This window comes from Tamandua tetradactyla, chromosome 8, assembly GCF_023851605.1.
Source record: "Tamandua tetradactyla isolate mTamTet1 chromosome 8, mTamTet1.pri, whole genome shotgun sequence".
NCBI lineage: Eukaryota > Metazoa > Chordata > Mammalia > Pilosa > Myrmecophagidae > Tamandua > Tamandua tetradactyla.
In genome coordinates this window covers 88,614,663-88,632,373 of record NC_135334.1, presented here as the reverse complement: position 1 = coordinate 88,632,373, position 17,711 = coordinate 88,614,663, and the positions used below count along the sequence as shown (strand labels likewise).

The 17,711-nt window shown below is 38.7% G+C and overlaps 2 protein-coding genes across 23 annotated transcripts in view; one reads left to right on the top strand and one right to left on the bottom strand.

The window, feature by feature from the left end:
- BTBD10 (BTB domain containing 10) overlaps positions 1-9,173 on the top strand; it is a 169,361-nt gene extending 160,188 nt beyond the window's left edge. For all 13 annotated transcript variants that reach the window (XM_077114053.1, XM_077114047.1, XM_077114041.1 and 10 more), the window contains one exon: positions 8,029-9,173. In XM_077114053.1, the coding sequence (XP_076970168.1) occupies positions 8,029-8,339 (311 nt within the window). In that variant the 3' untranslated portion in view covers positions 8,340-9,173. The remainder of the gene's footprint in view (positions 1-8,028) is intronic.
- Positions 9,174-9,924: 751 nt separating this feature from the next.
- Positions 9,925-17,711, bottom strand: part of BMAL1 (basic helix-loop-helix ARNT like 1) — a 112,526-nt gene continuing 104,739 nt past the window's right edge. For all 10 annotated transcript variants that reach the window (XM_077114030.1, XM_077114034.1, XM_077114031.1 and 7 more), the window contains 4 exons: positions 16,157-16,265; positions 13,335-13,428; positions 11,318-11,420; positions 9,925-10,571 (listed from right to left, as the gene is read on the bottom strand). In XM_077114030.1, the coding sequence (XP_076970145.1) occupies positions 10,411-10,571; positions 11,318-11,420; positions 13,335-13,428; positions 16,157-16,265 (467 nt within the window). In that variant the 3' untranslated portion in view covers positions 9,925-10,410. The remainder of the gene's footprint in view (positions 10,572-11,317; positions 11,421-13,334; positions 13,429-16,156; positions 16,266-17,711) is intronic.

Sequence of the window (17,711 nt, the reverse complement as noted above, 5' to 3'; positions counted from 1 at the left end):
TAGCATGTGAGATCTTGTTGGTTTTTGCAAGTTCATGTGATGCCCCAATATATCCCAGAGTAATTTGGGCAGATAAAAAAGTTATTTGCAAAGTTCCCTTAGGGGACTAGGGAGAAAGGAGGAAATATTAAACTTCCCCATCTGGGGAATTCCTGACATTCCTGCAAGAAGTGGGGACAACCAATTCAATAAACTGAGCCCTTGATCTTGGGGTTTGCCCCTGTGCAGCTTTTTTTTGCAGAGAAAAAGGTAAATCTGCTTATAATTATCCCTAAGAGTTACACCCAGAGAACCTCTTTTTTAAAAAATTATTTATTAATATATATTATACATTCGCATACCGTGTAATCATCCAGCGTGTACAATCCATGGCAAAGAACCTCTTTTGTTGCTCAGATATGGCCTCTCTCTAAGCCAATTTGGCAGGCGAACTCGCTGCCCTCCCACTACATGGGACAAGACTCCCAGGGATGAGTCAGGACCTGGCATCCTGGAATTGAGAAAGCCTTCTTGACCAAAAGGAAGAAAAGAGAAATAAGACAAAAATAAAGTTTCAGTGGCTAAAAGATTTCAAACAGATTTGAGAGGTTAGCCTGGAGGGTATTCTTATGCATTATATAGATATCCCTTTTTAGGTTTTGGCCTTTTGAAGTGGCTAAGAGGAAATACCTGAAACTTGAAATGTAGTCCAGTAGCTTTGATTCTTAAAGACATTTGTATAACTGTTTAGCTTTTACAGTGTGACTTTGTGATTGTGAAAACCTTTTGTCTGATGCTTCCTTTACCCAAGGCATGGACAGAGGAGTTAAAAAAAAAGGGCAACAAATAAATAAATAATAGGGGTGGGTAAGGGGTAAAAAAAAAATTGGGTTGATTTCAATACTAGTGGTCAGTGAGAGGGAGGGGTAAGGAGTATAGGATGTATGACTTTTTTCTTTTTATTTCTTTTTCTGGAGTGATGCAAATGTTCTAAAAACGATCCTGGTGATGAATATACAGCTATGTGATAATATTATGAGCCTTTGATTGTATACTTTGGATGGACTATATGTGTGTGAAAATATCTCAATAAAAATATTGAAAACAACAGCAACAAAAATCCTCCATCAGATAAGTAGAGAAAAATATTTTCTCCCATTGAAGTATTTATCATCTACCCTTTTGACAACGTCCTTTGAAGCACTGAAGTATTTTATTGTGAAGAGTTCCCATTTATCTATTTTTTCTTTCATTGCTTATGCTTTGGGTGTAAAGTCTAAGAAACTACTGCCTATCAATAGATCTTGATGATGTTTCCCTCCATTTTGTTCTAGGAGTTTTATGGTGCTGGTTCTCATTTTAAGGTCTTTGATCCATTTTGAGTTAATTTTTGAATAGGGTATGAGATGGGGGTCTTCTTTCATTCTTTTTTTTGTTATGAGTATCCGTGTCTCCAAGTACCATTTATTGAAGAGTGTTCAGTCACAGTTGAGTGGGCTTGGGAGACTTATCAAAAATTAGTTGATCTGGTTCAGTGGTAGAATGCTTGCCTTCCAAGCTGGAGACCTGGGTTCAATTCCTGGACCATGCACCAAAAATTAAAAAAAAAAAAAATCAATTGACCATAGATCAAGGGGTCTATTTCTGAACTCTTAATTTGGTTCCATTGATAAATATGCCTATTTTTTTCCAGTACCATGCTCTTTTGACCACTGTGGCTTTATGATATGCTTTAAAGTCAGGAAGTGTGGTACCTCCCACTTCATTTTTCTTTTTCAAGATATTTTTGGCTATTCAAGGCCCTTACCCTTCGAAATAAAATACAGTTATTCTTTTGTGTATTGATCTTTCACCCAGCCACTTTGCTGAATTCATTTAATAGTTTGTGAATTCCTTTGGATTTCCTATATAAAAGATCATGTCACCTACAGAAAGGGATAGTTTTACTTAGTCTTTTTCAGTTTACTTGCCTTTTATTTATTTTTCTTGCCTAATTTTGCTCTGGGGGGATTTTCTAGTACAATACTGATTAGCAGTGGTCAAAGTGGGCATTTTGTCTTGCGGGGGGGAAGCTTTATTTAAGTCTTTCACCATTGAGTATAAAGTTAGCTGTGGGTTTTTTAAAAATGGACTTTATCATGTTGAGAAAATTCCCTTCTATCCCCACTTTTCTGAGTATTTTTAATCATGAAAGGATGCTGGATTTTGTCAAATGCCTTTTCTGCATCTATTGAGAAAATCATTTGATTTTTTTCCTTCATTGTGTTTATGCAGTGTATTACATTGATTGATTTTCATATTTTGACCCACTGTTGCATTCCTAGACTGAATCCCATTTTGTCATGGTATATAATCTTTTTAATAAGCTGTTGAATTCAGTTTGCTAGTATTTTGTTAAGAATTTTTGCATCTATACTCATAAGAGACGTTCATCTGTAATTTTTGTTTCTCGTGATGTCTTTACCAGGTTTTGGTATCATAGTAATGCTGGCTTATAAATGAATTAGGAAGTATTCCCTCTTCTTGAATTCTTTGGAAGATTTTGAGAAGGATAGGTATTAATTCTTCTTTAAGTGTTTGGTGGAATTCACCAGCAAAGCCATCTGGTCCAGGACTTTCCTTTGGTGGAAGATCTTTTGATTATTGATTGAACCTTAGTACTTGTTATAGGTTTGTTGATGTTTTCTATTTCTTCTTGATTCAGTTTGGGTAATTAATATATTTCTAGGAATTTTTCACTTTCTATTATATAGGTATACCTCAGAGATATTGCAGGTTTGTTTCTAGAGTACCGTGATAAAGAAAAAAATTATACAAATTTTGTTTCCTAGTGCATGTAAATGTTATGTGTGTATTATACTGTAGTCTATAAGTGTGCAATAGCATTTTCTCTAAGAAAAACAATGTAATACCTTAATTTAAAATGCTTTATTGCTAAAAAAATGATAAACATCATATGAGCCTTCAGCAAGTCATAATCTTTTGCTGGTGGAGAGTCTTTCCTCAATGTTAATAAGTACCGACTACTCAGGGTGGTTGTTGCTGAAGGTTGGGGTGACTGACAATTTCTTACATTGAGACAGTGTTTTAGTTTGCAAGCTGCTAGAATGCAATATACCAGAATTGGAACGGCTTTTAAAAGGGGGAATTTAATAAGTTACACATTTATAGTTCTAAGGAAGTGAAAGTGTCCAAATTAAAGCACCAACAAGAGGTCACCTTCACTCAAGAAAGCTGATGGGTCAGAACACCTCTGTCAGCTGGGAAGTCATGTGGCTAGCATCTCCAGGTCCCTTGCTCCTGGGCTCCGTTGCTTTCAGCCTCTGTTCCTGTGGGAGTTCCTCACTTTGCTTCTCTGGGGCTGGCTTTCATCTCTTGGCTTCCTTTGGCTCTCTCCAGTTTCTGGCTTGATTAACATGTCATGGTGATGTCTGCTGGGCTCTAAGCATCTCCAAACATCCATGTCTGTGTTTTCTGAAGCAGTTGTTCTCCAAGCATCTACATCTGCTCTGTCAGCTCTAAGACTTCTGTCATTTCTGTAGGCTCTGTCATTTTTTTACTCTCTCTAAAATGTTTTCTCTTTTAAAGGATTACAGTAAACTAATCAAGACCCACCTGAAATGGAAGGAGTCACACCACCACTTATCAAAAGGTCACACCCCCAGTTGGGCATATCACATCTCCCTGGAGATAATCTAATCAAAGCTTTCCAACCTATAGGGTTGACTCAGGATTAAAAGAAACAGCTGCCTCCACAAGATTGAATCAGCCTTTTCTTGGATACATAATATTTTCAAACCAGCACAAAGACAGTAATAAAATTTGCCATATTTATTAACATTCCTTTCATGAAAGATTTCTGTGTAGCATGTAGTGTTTTTGATAGCATTTTACATACAGTAGAACTTGACTTTCACAATTGGAGTCATTCCTTCTCAAACCCTGCTACTGCTTTATTAACTAAAGTTTACTTAATATTCTAAATCCTCTTAAATCTAAATGGACTTGTCATTTCAGCAATGTTCACAGCATCTTCACCAGAAGTAGAGTCCATCTCAAGAAACCACTTTCTTTTTTGCTTATCCTTAAGAAGCAGCTACTCATCTCTTAACGTTTTGTCATGAGATTGCAGCAATTCAATCACATCTTCAGGTTTCATTTCTAATTCTAGTTCTCGTCATTTCCACATCTGCAGTTACTTCCTCAGAGTCATCCACGAGGGTTGGCGTCACCTTCTTTCACCTTCTTCCAAATTCCTGTTAATGGAAATATTTTGACTTCCTCCCATGAATCACAAATGTTCTTAATAGGACCTAGAATGGTGTGTCCTTTCCAAAAGGTTTTCAATTTACTTTGCCCAGATCCATCAGAGGAATGACACTATATGGCTGTCTTTCTGTAGGAATGATTATTTAGCCTTAAAAAATTTATTTCTTGAAGACTAAGCATAGTATATACACAACTTGACCCATGGGCTACAGAATGGATGTTGTGTTAGTAGGCATGAAAACAATGTTAATCTTGTACATTTCTATCAGAGCTCTAAACTAGATACATTGTCAGTGAGCAATAATATTTGCAAAGGAATCTTTTTCTTTTTTTCTGAGCAGTAGGTCTCAATAGTGGGCTTCCATATTCAGTAAACCATGCTGCAAACAGATATGCTGTCATCATGGCTTTATTGTTCATTTATTGAGCACAGGCAGAGTAGATTTAGCATAATTCTTAAGGGCCCTAGGGTTTTCAGAATGGTAAATGAGCATTGACTTCAGCTTAAAGTCACCAACTGCATTAACTTTTTTTTTTGGCATGGGCAGCCTCCAGGAATCGAACCGGGGTCTCCAGCTCAGCAGGCGAGGATTCTTGCCACTGCATTAACTTTTAACAAGAGAGTCAGCCTGTCCTTCGAAGCTTTGAAGCCAGGTGTTGACTTTTCCTCTCTAGCTATGAAAGTCCTAGGTGGCATGTTCTTCAAAATAATGTTATTTCATCTACGTTGAAAATCTGTTGTTGTTTAATATAGCTATCTTAGTTAGATTTTCAGGATAACTTGCAGCAGCTTCTATATCAGCACTTGCTGCTTTACCTCGTACTTTAATGTTATGGAGACAGTTGCTTTCCTTAAACCTCATGAACCAATGTCTGCAAGCTTCAGACTTTTCTTCTGCAGCCTCCTCACTTCTCTCACCTTCCATGGAACTGAAGAGAGTTAGGGCCTTGCAATGGATAAGGCTTCAACTTAAAGGAATCTTGTGGCTGGTTTTATCTTCTATCCAGATCATGACAATTTTCTCCACAACAGCAGTAAGGCTGTATCACTTTCTTATCATTCATGTGTTCATGAAGTAGCACTTTTAATTGCCTTCAAGAACTGTACTTTGCATTCACAGCTCGGCTAATGTTTGGTACAAAAGGCTTACTTTTTGGCTTACTTCGTCTTTCAACATCTTTCGACATGTTTGAAACATCTTTCAACATGTTTTCCTCACTAAGCTTAATCGTTTCTATCTTTTGATTTGAAGAGAGAGATGTGTGACTGTTCATTTCAGTTGAACATTTAGAGGCCATTGTAGGGTTTTTATTTGGCCTAATTTCAGTATTTTGTGTCTCAGGAACAGGGAGACCCAGGAAAGGGAGAAAGACCAGGAACGACCAGTGTAGCAGTCAGAATGCACACAAAATTTATCAATTAATTTTGCTGTCTTGTTTGGGCACATTTCATGGCACCCCAAAACAATTACAGCTCACCATAACAAACATAATAATAATGGAAAAGTTTGAAATGTCACATGAATTACCAAAATATGACACAAAGACCCAAAAGTAAAAGTTCATCCTGTTAGAGAAATGGTACCAACAGCCTTGCTTGATGCAAGGTTGCCACAAACCTTCAATTTGTAAAAAGTGCAGTATCACTGTAGTACAATAAAGCAAAGTAGAATAAAATGAGGTATGTGTGGTAGTTAGTTGCAGTTGTTACCTTGGCCAGGTAATGATGCCCTGTAATTCTGTTCCTGTGGACTTGAGTCATTAGTATGTGCAATTCATCTATGGCTGATTACATCTGCCGGCTAAGGGGAGTGCTTTCGCAATGAATGTTGTTTAATTTAATTAGCTGGAGGCTTAAAAGAGAGCTCAGCATATCTCATCTCAGCACCACGGCTCAGGCCAGACTTTCGGAGATGCAGGAAAAAATGGCCCCAGGAAAGGCCATTGGAACCGATAAGCCAAGAGAGACGTTGCTGTGTGCCTTCCCATGTAACAGAGAACCTCAGATGAAAGTTATCTGCCTTTCCTCTGAAAAACTTTAAGTTTTTAATTAAATAAATCTTCTTTTATTAAAAGCCGATCCACCTTCGGTGTGTTGCATTCTGGCAGCTTTGGCAGACTAAAGAAGTATTCCTATATTATCTAGTTTGTTGGTATACAATTGTTCATAATATCCTCTTATAATTTTTTAATTTCTGTAAGGTCAGTAGTGATATTATTTTCCTTTCTGGCTTTAGTTATTTGCATTTTTCTCTTTTTTTTTTCTGTCAGTCTAGCTTAAGGTTGGTCAATTTTATTGATTTTTTTTCAAAGGACCAACTTTTTGTTGTCTTATTCTCTCAGTTGTTTTTCTGTTCTCTATTTCATTTATTGCCATTCTAATCTTTATTTTCTATCCTTCCTTCTACATTTATTATCTGATGATATATTATAAAGTAGAGCTTTCCCCCATCACTTGAAGCTATTTGGTTATCCAGTATGTTCCCCCATTTTTAAGAGACAGAAATTGAAGCTTCAGGAGGATGAATACCTTATTTAAGGTTTCATTGGAATATAGCTGAGCCACAAATGAACCCAGGCCTCTTTGATTTCAAAACCTGTGAGTAGTTTTGAAATATTACATTAAATTGACATTTTTAAAAAGAAGCAGTATACATTATTTGCCTGAGTAGTACAAACTTGGATAAATTGGGCTTGACTTTGGCAGGATAGTAACTAGGCTGCTATTCTACTCTTCCTTCAATAAGTATTTCACTTCCAAATATCCATATCTTCCCATCAAGTGTTTAACTTTTTCCTCTTGAAAAAAATAAATAGAATGCCTTCAATCCTGGTAGACATTTGAGATGTTTTCTGGAACCAAAGAAACAATTTTCAGATTTTTCTGAATTTCAAAAGACCCTGAATAAGAGTCTAATTATTAGCTGTTCAGTATGTTGATTTTTGTGAACACTAGATTGGCTTGGTATGTAAGGGAGGACAGGGCAGAACTTGGCTATGTGAGGAAGAATTATAGTATATAGGACTGGGAAGGATTTTTTTAAATATTCTGTTTTTATGGTACCATATTCACACCCAGATGTTGCTACAGTTAGGCCTACCTAAGGCTTATAATTATAAGCAGGATTGCTTGGATGGTGAACATTAAAAAAAAAGTACTAGAAGAGGAGGATGGAAAAGCATGACTAGCACCTACCAAAATCACTCTCCATAGTATGATTTCACTGAAAAATACCTCTTTGGAATTTTTCATTTTGTTTGTGTTACCTATCTTTTGTGGACCAACAGCTTTTCTCTCTCATAGAATTTGGGTACTAAAAGCAGTCAGAACTGGAAGGATTTATTGCTCCATCTAGCAGGCCATATTAGGAATGGCCTTAGTCCCATGATTAGAAACTTTGTTCTGAACTCTTTTTGTCAGAGTACTTAACTGAGACTTAGATCCTGATATTTAAGGAAAGAAAACCTGAAGTACTATTGTTGAATACAGTTGCCACAGAATACTGGAAGTTAGACAAAGCGAAGTATTTAGTTTGATTGGATTATGAATAGCACTATCTTCCTCATCCTTGAGCAGGAATGGCAAGACCATAATGGGATTGACTCTTATCACTGGTCAGTTTCTAGCCATTGAATTTGTGACTAGTGAGTGGAATACTGTTTTCCCTCCTTGTTTTAATTTCTGTTCAAAAGCTACAGCAGAAAAACTATCTTTAGGCTAAATTCAGTGAGAAATAAATTATGTCTTGTCCTCTGTTTTTAAAAATTCTCTCTCCCCAGGTTATCCTACCTACAAAGAAAAAGTAAAGAAAAGGCCTGGGGGCCGCCCAGAAGTGATTTACAACTATGTCCAAAGACCCTTTATTCGAATGTCCTGGGAAAAGGAAGAAGGAAAGAGCCGGCATGTAGACTTTCAGTGTGTAAAGAGTAAATCTATCACCAACCTTGCAGCAGCTGCCGCGGACATTCCCCAGGATCAGCTAGTAGTCATGCACCCAACTCCACAAGTGGATGAGCTGGATATTCTTCCTATCCATCCCCCTTCTGGCAACAATGACCTCGATCCTGATGGACAGAATCCAATGCTGTGATGCTCATGTTTCCTGAAACCATAGCATGCTACTCTTCACAGTGACGTTGTACTCTCCTCATTCTGCACTGCAAGGCCACTCTTCTTCATTGTGAGATGCACATAACAATGTTTAGGATATTGCAGTGTAGGCTTTTTGAAAGACCAAAGGTAGCTGAATGGTTTTTAAAATGTGTACAACTCTAGTATCTTGAGGTTCCAGTTATATAAATGTTTTTGTTTACCGAGTAGGTTTGTGAAATTGGTTCTTTGTATGGGGGACAGTCCTTTTTCACACATCTAGTTTTTTTTTCAGAAGTGGTGGAAATTGGCAGCTAAGTACCTTCAGTCTAGACTGACATTGGTCACATCCCAGGTAAAATGCAGAATTATTATATAGCATACTTTATAAATGGTGATTAAATGGAACTGTTCAAGCCATTTTTTTGTAGATGTGATGTATTATATAACTTAAACAAGTGCTTCTATCAAAGTATTTCCTTAGTAAAACGTATATAGTTTGCTGCCCACTGATGAGCACAAAGTGAGTATCATTGGGCTTATTTGAATGATTAGGATGTGATCAATGTCCATATTATCAGTTCAGATATCTCCAGTGCCACTTTCACCCTTTTATAGTGAGTCATTTGCAGGGATTGTGAACATCAGAGGTGGTTTATTATCCAGTCTGCCTTATCCTTAATCTGTTCACAGATATTTATTTACTAATGAGTTTTTTCTTAAATGTTATGGGATAGGAAAATGAAGTGTTTGCTCTTCATTTACTTAATGATTGTAAACTCGAGTTTTTCATCAGAATAAAATTTCATTGGTTTGTTTCTGACCAACTTTATAACCATTTTGATCAGATTTTTAGTCTCATAATTCACAGATTTCTTCTTATTGATGTAAGCATAGTTAGAAACCAAATATTAGCTCAAGGGATTCCAATCTGGTATTATGATGAGGCAGATTCCCTAATAATTGTAAAATATGCTGTTAATCCCAAACAACAAAAGAGCTGAGAAGAATGAGCATTTTCTAATCTAACCTGATATGAAAGGTGGAACAACTTTAGATTATGTAGTAACCACTAAGTTTCAGAGCTGATTTCTGACACTAGTTCAGTGCTTTTTCCACTATACTGTGCTGCTCTGCTTAGCAAATTATTCATGCAAATACTATTTTTAAAAATATTTTGAGGTCCTATCAAAGAAGAAATTAGAACTATTTAGGTGCTGTGGGTCTGGGGTCACTTAATGTTTGAAGTCATAATTGTGGGTTATAAGTCAAAGACCAATTTGTTACATTTAATCTGGAATTTATGATTTCAGAGGAGATGAAATTTGTGTTTATGTAGTAACATCTCTGCTCTCACATAAAGTTGGAACAATTTTGAAATTAACTCTTTTAACAATACAGGTAAGCGATAGCACAGGGAAATAATGTAAGTTCCAGAACTGTTTTAAAGGTCAGAAAGGCACTGCAAAATGTTCTTGGCATGGATCACCTTTAAATATCTGTTACAGAAAATGGAGGTAGCATGTAAAAATGTTTTCGTAATTATTTGCAATGTAAAGAGTATTTATAGAACAAGGGAAACATTTATTAAAAATATTTAACTGTCTAATACATTATACTTTAACCCATATTTATAGTAAAGGATTCTTACAAGGAAGAATAAACGGCTTTATGATACAATTAGTATAAGAAATATCCACATGGGGGACTTCTTTGTAGTGTAAAAACACCATACATTTGAAATGACCATTTGCATATAAAAGCTACCAATGATGCTTCTGTGCACAATGATTAAAAAATTCAACACAAACAGAATCCAAAATATACAATTAATGCAAGCTATTCACAGCTAGCCCAATAATCAATGATGAGGAAACACTGGAGCAGGCTTAGTTCCACTTTGTCTGAAGTTACACATAGTAAGATTGACTTGTATCAATGGCTCTGAGATGGCTTTTATGAAGACAGTTCATAAAAGCTGTTCTCTCCTTATCCAATAATCTTCACAGACTATAAACTCCACCAGTAATGCACTTTGATACTATAGCTGTTGCTAAAGCAACGTGTAGTGTTTACAGTGGCCATGGCAAGTCGCTAAAGTCAACAGGACCACCCAGCCCAGCATCTGCTTCCAAAAGGCTCATAATGACAGCCATTGCTGCTTCATCATTACTGGGACTACTTGAACCTTGGTCGTTGTCTATCATGTCTATTCCTATGTGGGGGTTCTCACCTGTGGGAGGAGATAAAGACTAATCAGTGGTGAAAAATACCAAAGCATGTTTAACTTTTCTAAACAAGTCCTAAATAGAAAGTTTATTTAACAGTAGGATGAGAGAGGCTGCTGCTTAAGGCTGCACTGAAATATGTATCTTTTTTAACTTTGGTGTTTTTCAGAGGAAAGAACCAACTTTAAAAAAAATAAGAAAAAAGTGTTTAAAATTCATTAATTATTAAAAATGTTGAGTTAACCTCATTTTAATATTCTGATAATAACCCAAGTTATGGGGAGGGAGTTGCAGAAGGACAAATAGGGAGGAGAAATAAGGATTAAAAAAAAAAGATCTAGAAAGACAAGTAGAGGAAAAGAGAGATGGGATAGGGAGAAGCAAACTCTTCATTATTTAATGACTTTTAATACCCTCTAAAATTATGGATCACCCTTCTTTTTAGCTGCTTTTCATCTCGGAACCTTCAGCTGTCCCTCTGAAGAGGTGCCCCCATGTTGTGGGAGAAAGCCTGTCTTGATTGCCATAGCCTCCTCTTGAGGTCCAGGGACACAAAACTGCACCCTTACCAGAATTCAACCATTAAAGTCAACTCCGAAGGAGAGGCTTAAACAAGTTTTAAAGCTTTACCCTGTTGTTTTAAAATTTATCTAGGACTAGCTGGTTTTATACAATCCAGTTCTGAAAACTAACTTTATACCAGACATTTTGCAACCTCATCACAATCGAAATGAATAATGATGCCACTTACCAAGAATAGAAGAACTATCAGAATAAGGATAACCTGGGTTATCCTGAGGCTGCCCTGGTAGTAGGCCACTGGAAGGAATGTCTGGTGTCCCTCCATTTAAAATCTACAGACAAAAGAGGAAAAATATGAAATATGAAATGTTACATTCTTAAAGGGAATTTTCAATCACTATCATTATGTGTAATGTCACCGAGAAAATGAAAACTATGGGAAAGAGGAAGGTAGGGGAAAAACGTTGAAATGGCTTCAGTTGGGAAGACTTCTATTAGATGATGTCAAACAAAGAACAGTTAGCAAAGTCCTGCTGCTGAGAACTCAGAACGAATGCAGAATTTCTTCTCCCACACCCATTTTATAAGTCCAAAGAAAAGGAAAAAAAAAATCATAAATGCCTTAGAAATACTTGGGGCATTGTGATGATGCAAAGCACAGTTCTTGATTTCTGGCATTTGTTGATGTGAAAAGAATCAGAAGTCAATAGACCTGGGTTATAGTTTGGGAGCATGGATTTTGCCACCTATAGAGTTATGAGGATCAGATGAGAGAATGCATATTTAACGTTCCCCGAGGAATATTTAAGCATTATTATAGAGTGATAACCTTTGAGAGTAATGGGGTTCTTGAAAATATCAGGAAGTCAAATGTCTCAGAGATGAATTGAGAAGCAGAGAAGGGGATGGCACTCTTAAGGTAATGGTGAATCAAATAGCAGAGGAAGGACCCAGGGTGTAACAAAACAGCCAGCAAGTAGCAGGTGAGAGTATCTAGCTCAGACTTCATCTTACAGTGACATTTTCTGGGTCATTACTAAAGTCCAAGCACTTTACATACATTATTATCTCATTTAATTGTAGGTACCTTTAGCCACATTATAAAGAAAATGAAGGAGTAAACATTGTGCGAAGTCACATGGCTAGCACATGGCAAAGCCAGTCTTTAAACCAGTTTATCCTCCTTTCACTGTGCTCTATTCATGTATTGACTGTTAACCTATTTTGCGGGGAGCAAAACCTTTTCTAAACAGAAACTTTGCAGAAGACTCATATAAAACAGAAGTAAAGCTATTCTAGTAAAGCAGAAATCCTGATCTTACCCTCTCTCCTCACCAATTGCCCCAGCCCCCTGTACCATTATCACATAATACCACAGGTCCTGGTAACCTGGAAGTTCTGAACCCAGTTTTGAAAACCTTTGCTTTGCTTGGTACAATCTGTGTGCTACGAGTCCCACATATACAAATTACTAATATTCTCTATCTGTCTGCGTTTTGGGAGATAGTGGGAGAAGGAATTCATTTGCAAAGATGCTGGCCTTTGGGCTGTCCTAACCTAACATCAAGCACTATAAATTTATGATTTATAATTAATATGGGCTAGGGCTTATAATTTTGTTAGCAAAGATGAAAACAAGATGGGTGGTGTCTAAACTATTTACAGTCAAGCCAGTTCCTCTTGAGGGCTGGGAACTGTTCAACAATTTTTGCCCAATGCCATCACATCACAGGATAGCCAGGCAGCAGGTCCCTGAGTATTCTGCAATTGCAAAACCATGGCCCGACTTCCAAAGAATTGCTGGTGACATTGCTGTTTCCAGTGTCTGCCTGGGGCTTTACTAATATTTTCTCCATTGAAAACTCCTGGCAGAGAAATAGGTGTGTGAGGTATGCACTAATTCTTTCCACTTGGGAACTCTTGAACTGGTCCCTTAATTAAATGAACTGCCAGCTCCCCACTCCTTAAGAATGTTCTCCTTCTGTCTTCCTCCACTCATGTGGTACAAATCCTCTGAGAATGTTAGCAAGCCTCCCTTGCTCTACCTGTGCACCACCCAGTCTGCACAGGAGCATTTCCTTCAAGGAAGAAAAAAAGTTCTGATTTATTCAGCAACAGTGCACCCTTCTACCTAGATAGGGCTCAGTCACAACTGTAATTATATATCCCCACTCCTCATCTTTCCAAACTTGAGCAAGAGGCCCCCTAGATTAAGAAGGACCTAGCCTAAGAGTCATCAGCCTCACCTTCTTGCCTCCTGGAGAAGAAGCATCAGGGGGAGGTGTACTTGTGATGTTCAAAGGGCTGGAGCCACAGCTGGAAGGCGATGACCCTCTTATCCTATCAGAGAATAGAAGAGTTAGTTACACTGCCTTTTCTTTTTTAGTGGAGCATATGTGCTTTCTTGAGAGTTGGGGGTGAGAAGATGAAGGTCCAGAACAGAGATTAGCAGATTCTTTCTGTAAAGGGCCAGACAGTGACTATTTTAGACCTTGCAGGCTATACGGTCACAACTCAACTCCGCTGCTATAGCTTGAAAGTGGCTGTAGACAATTCATAAACAAATGGGTGTGGCTGCATTCCAAAACAAAAAAAAAATATCTACCAAAATAGGTGGCACATCTTGGAGTCAAGCATCTCACTGACAGCCCTGGGATTAGGTTTGGAGTTCAGGTCGGGTGGGTGGGTTTCTAGTAAGTGGCCAGAGATCCCAGATCTTCAGAGTTGGGGGAATCTTAGAAGTCCAACCTCCATCTTTGGTATTATGAACTGGAATTCACAGCAAATGATTTAGCTTCTTCCCTACACACTCTGTTTAGCCTGTGTAGCCTTGTAGGCCCTACTTTCTAAGTCAGCATATTTTTCAGCATAGTGGGTTTTTAGAGGGGAGGACGTAGAACTGTAAATGTATATAAACTTTTGTCAGGCAAAAGTACCTTAGGAGAGGAAGCCATGGCCTTGCACTGGACTAAAGGTTAGGGAGAGTATGGCAGCAGCTGTGTGACCACCAGGCTCTCAGCATCTGCAAGCATGATTGCTGCTTCTGAGTCAACTGGGACCCATCCTCTACTACCCACAAGGCTTTTGGCTCTTGGCATCTACTGCATAGTTCTGTAGCCCTGTGAGTGAATAAGCTTTCTCTCTCTCCTGGATTTATAAGTTCCTTAAAGGCAGGATAAAGCTTTATACTTACGTGCTCTTAGCACACACAGATGGCTAATAATTACTTACTAAAAAATTGATGAACATCTACCATCTTTATATGTCTAGGAAAGCAGTTTTCCAGGTTCCCTATCTTGGAGTTGCCTTTACATGTTCAATATCTAGTCAGTTCTTAAATTATTGCTCTCTCTTTTGAACAGCATCATCACTGTAGGACAGGCCTCTTTCCTGGGTTATATCAGACAGCCCACCTTCATCTCTCCTCCCTATTCCAATCCAACATACACAATTTTTTTTTTTTTTTTTTTTTACATGGGCAGGCACCGGGAACCGAACCTGGGTCCTCGGGCATGGCAGGCAAGCACTGTTACCTGCTGAGCCACCGTGGCCCGCCCCACAATTCTTAATACAATGCTTTGGACACCTGCTCAGCAATCTACAGTAAATAAGGTTCTATAGTTTTCTTCCAGTCCAAACTGCTCAGCATTGTTTCTTAGTATTCTTAGCAATCTCCCATCATAGCTTTGTGGTTCCTTCCTACAAAGAGGCTGCCCAATTAGGCAGTCTGCTCCTGAACATGCCACACCCATCCCCACTCTGGCGTGTGCTGGCTTTTCTGGAGGGAACAACACATCTTTGTCACAAACCCCTCCTGCCTTGAAGACCAAGTTCAAACCCCTCCTTTCTTGCTTGCTTCAACCCATGTACTCTCCCCTTTTTCTACTATTATAAAGTAAATGGATTACTCAAAGAGTATCAAATCCTTGAGCTTAAGGACTGTTTCAGACAGTTCTTGGATGGTCTCAAAGCGCAGGATAGGCAGTGGCTGGTCCGAACCTTATTACTGCTATTGACTACCCTCATATCTCCTTCTGAAGCAGTCAGGCACCCACATGCATTCATCCCATGGTATTGGAACAGAATCTACCTATTCACTGAATAAAGGCCCCTATATGGCCAACAGGAAAACAGGCTAGCTTCCCATTTCCCAAGAATTAATCCAGAGGTAGTAGAGAATGTCTTTTTAAACTTTTCCTTTTATTTTATGTTCCATTACAGTTTGCAATCCTAGAAACCTGGTTACCACTCTCTCCATTTCCCAAATTCAAATGGACTTACAGTAAAGTGCTCTTACATTAAGACTTAGATTTAATTAATTTTTGAGCATTCACTATATGCTAGGTTCTGGTCTAGGAACTTTTATGAGTTTCCTAAGAATCCCACACAATCCTTGGAGGAATAAATACTGCCTTCATTTTATGGCTTAAAATGGAGACCAAGAGGTTAGTGAACCTCTTAAGCATAAGCATATCCAAGTAGAGAAGTAAGCCCAGGAGTCAAACCCAGGTGGTACTGCTTCTAAGCTCTTCCTCTTTCATTTGGAAAAGAAGTCTCTTTCAAGATAGCTAGCTGATGTGCTTGGTCCCTGTTACTAACTTTAGGCAGCTTTTTTAGTGGAAGAAGCTAATATTTTATTAATTTTTATTAATCACTCTGGCAATCTACAGCTATTCTCCTGCAGTTCTAGAATGTTAATATACAGCCATCCTTACTGGACAATTCCTTCAGTCATAGGCAAAGTATTAATAAAATTGAGCCTCTGAAGAGGTCCCTGTTAGCTCTGGCCTTTTTCTGGTTTAGTTTCTTTATTTAAGGCAAAATTTCTTGGCCTCAGCACTATAACACTTTGGTTGGAACAACTCTGTATTGTAGGAGGTTGTCCTGTGCATTGCAGGATGTTTAGCAGCATCCCTGGCCCTATCCGTTGGATGTTTAGCGGCAACCTCCCACCTGGTTATGACAATCAAAAATGCTTCCAGAATATGCAAAACATCCCCTGGATGACAAAATTTCCCTGGGTTGAAAACCACTGGTTTAAGGGAACAAGGTAGAAGGGGTTACTCGCCTGTGGATTTCCATGATTTCCTCAGCAATCATTCGACCTATTTTTCCTGCCCCAGCCCTGGTTCCCCCTGGAATTCCTGGAACAGTGGGGTGAGTCCTCTTTGGACCACCTACAACAAAGGAATCTGAGAGTGAGAGGGGGAAACCAAGGAAGAAATACTATATGTCAATTTAAACCCCATGATCCACTTGAAGTTCAATTTCAGGGTTGTGCTGTGAACAATAACAGCCACAGATTGTCAGGAAGTGAGCTCGAATTCCAGAAGAGAAAGGCTCAAGCTTCCTTCTAGGATCAGACACCAAAGTGTTGACATGAAACATCTAACTCTCTTCATACACTTAGCAAAGGTTTACCGAGTACTAATGTGTTATACACAGTACCAAAGTTACAAAGGTGAGTCAGGATCCCTGCCTTCAAGGAGCTCACTGTCTAATAGGGAAGACAGACATAATGAACAATGGTCAAAGCAAAGTGTGATAAATTTGAGGTAAGCATAGGGTGCTTAACTCATCCAGGTAAGCTCCCTGGAAATGGTTAACTGAGCTGAATTTGAGAGACCAGTACCAATTAACTTGGCAGAGAGGTAAGGAGGGAAGAACATTCCAGGCACCTCAACCAGCATGTACAAAAGCACTGAGGCAACTAATCTAAGGAATTCATCATGAATGACAATGAAGGAGTGATGATGAAATGGAGAGGCAGAACACCTGAGATCACAAAGGGCCTTGGATGTTAAACTAAAGAATCTGGACAGTATCCAGAAGGGAATAAGGAATACCAAAGGACTTCACATAGAAAAGGCACTGAATTAGATTTGTATTAGAAAGCCCACTGCATGGAGAAGTTATTGTAGTAGAGAGTGGAGAGAGTATGACTAGAGGTAGGAAGTTATCTACAATAATCCTAGCAAGAGATAAGGAGGGCTAAATAGTGGCAGTCATGAGAGAAATGTAAGAGACAGAAGGAACAGGATTTCATGTTTAGCTGTTATGGGGGAGAGGTAGCAATCAGGTTTCTGGCTTAAATAATCAATCAGACAGAGGGAATACAGCAAATTGGTTTGGCCTATGTTGAAATTCAGGTACCACTGGAACTTTAGGTAGCTCTGTGGATCTGGAGGGTTCACGAGAGAGACCAGGGCTAGAGATGTGGATGGAGGTGGGGAGGGCATTGATAGAGGGATGGGGACTGAAGCCATGTAAGCGAGCTCCGCTAGGGTATGGCACATACCCAGTGCCGACAGAACCCATCCTCCCAAATAGTAGCAGCCACCAAGGAACATTATTCCACAGCCCATTGGGCAACAGAAGAGGAGGAAAACATGAGAGTAATACAGAGATTGCAATTTCAGGGGCGTCCAGGGTCCAAGCAGCCTTAGGAAAGACAGTTTCCAGTATTCCAGTCTCAACAGTGAGAGGTGACAGCATTCTTTGTACTCATGGGGAAATTAGCACTTCATCTTCTCAAGCCCTTCCTTGTTCAGAATATGCAGAATAGTTGTGCGGAAGGGTATGGTAGCCACAAGGAGCTTCTCAATGAACAAACCCCAATGCCC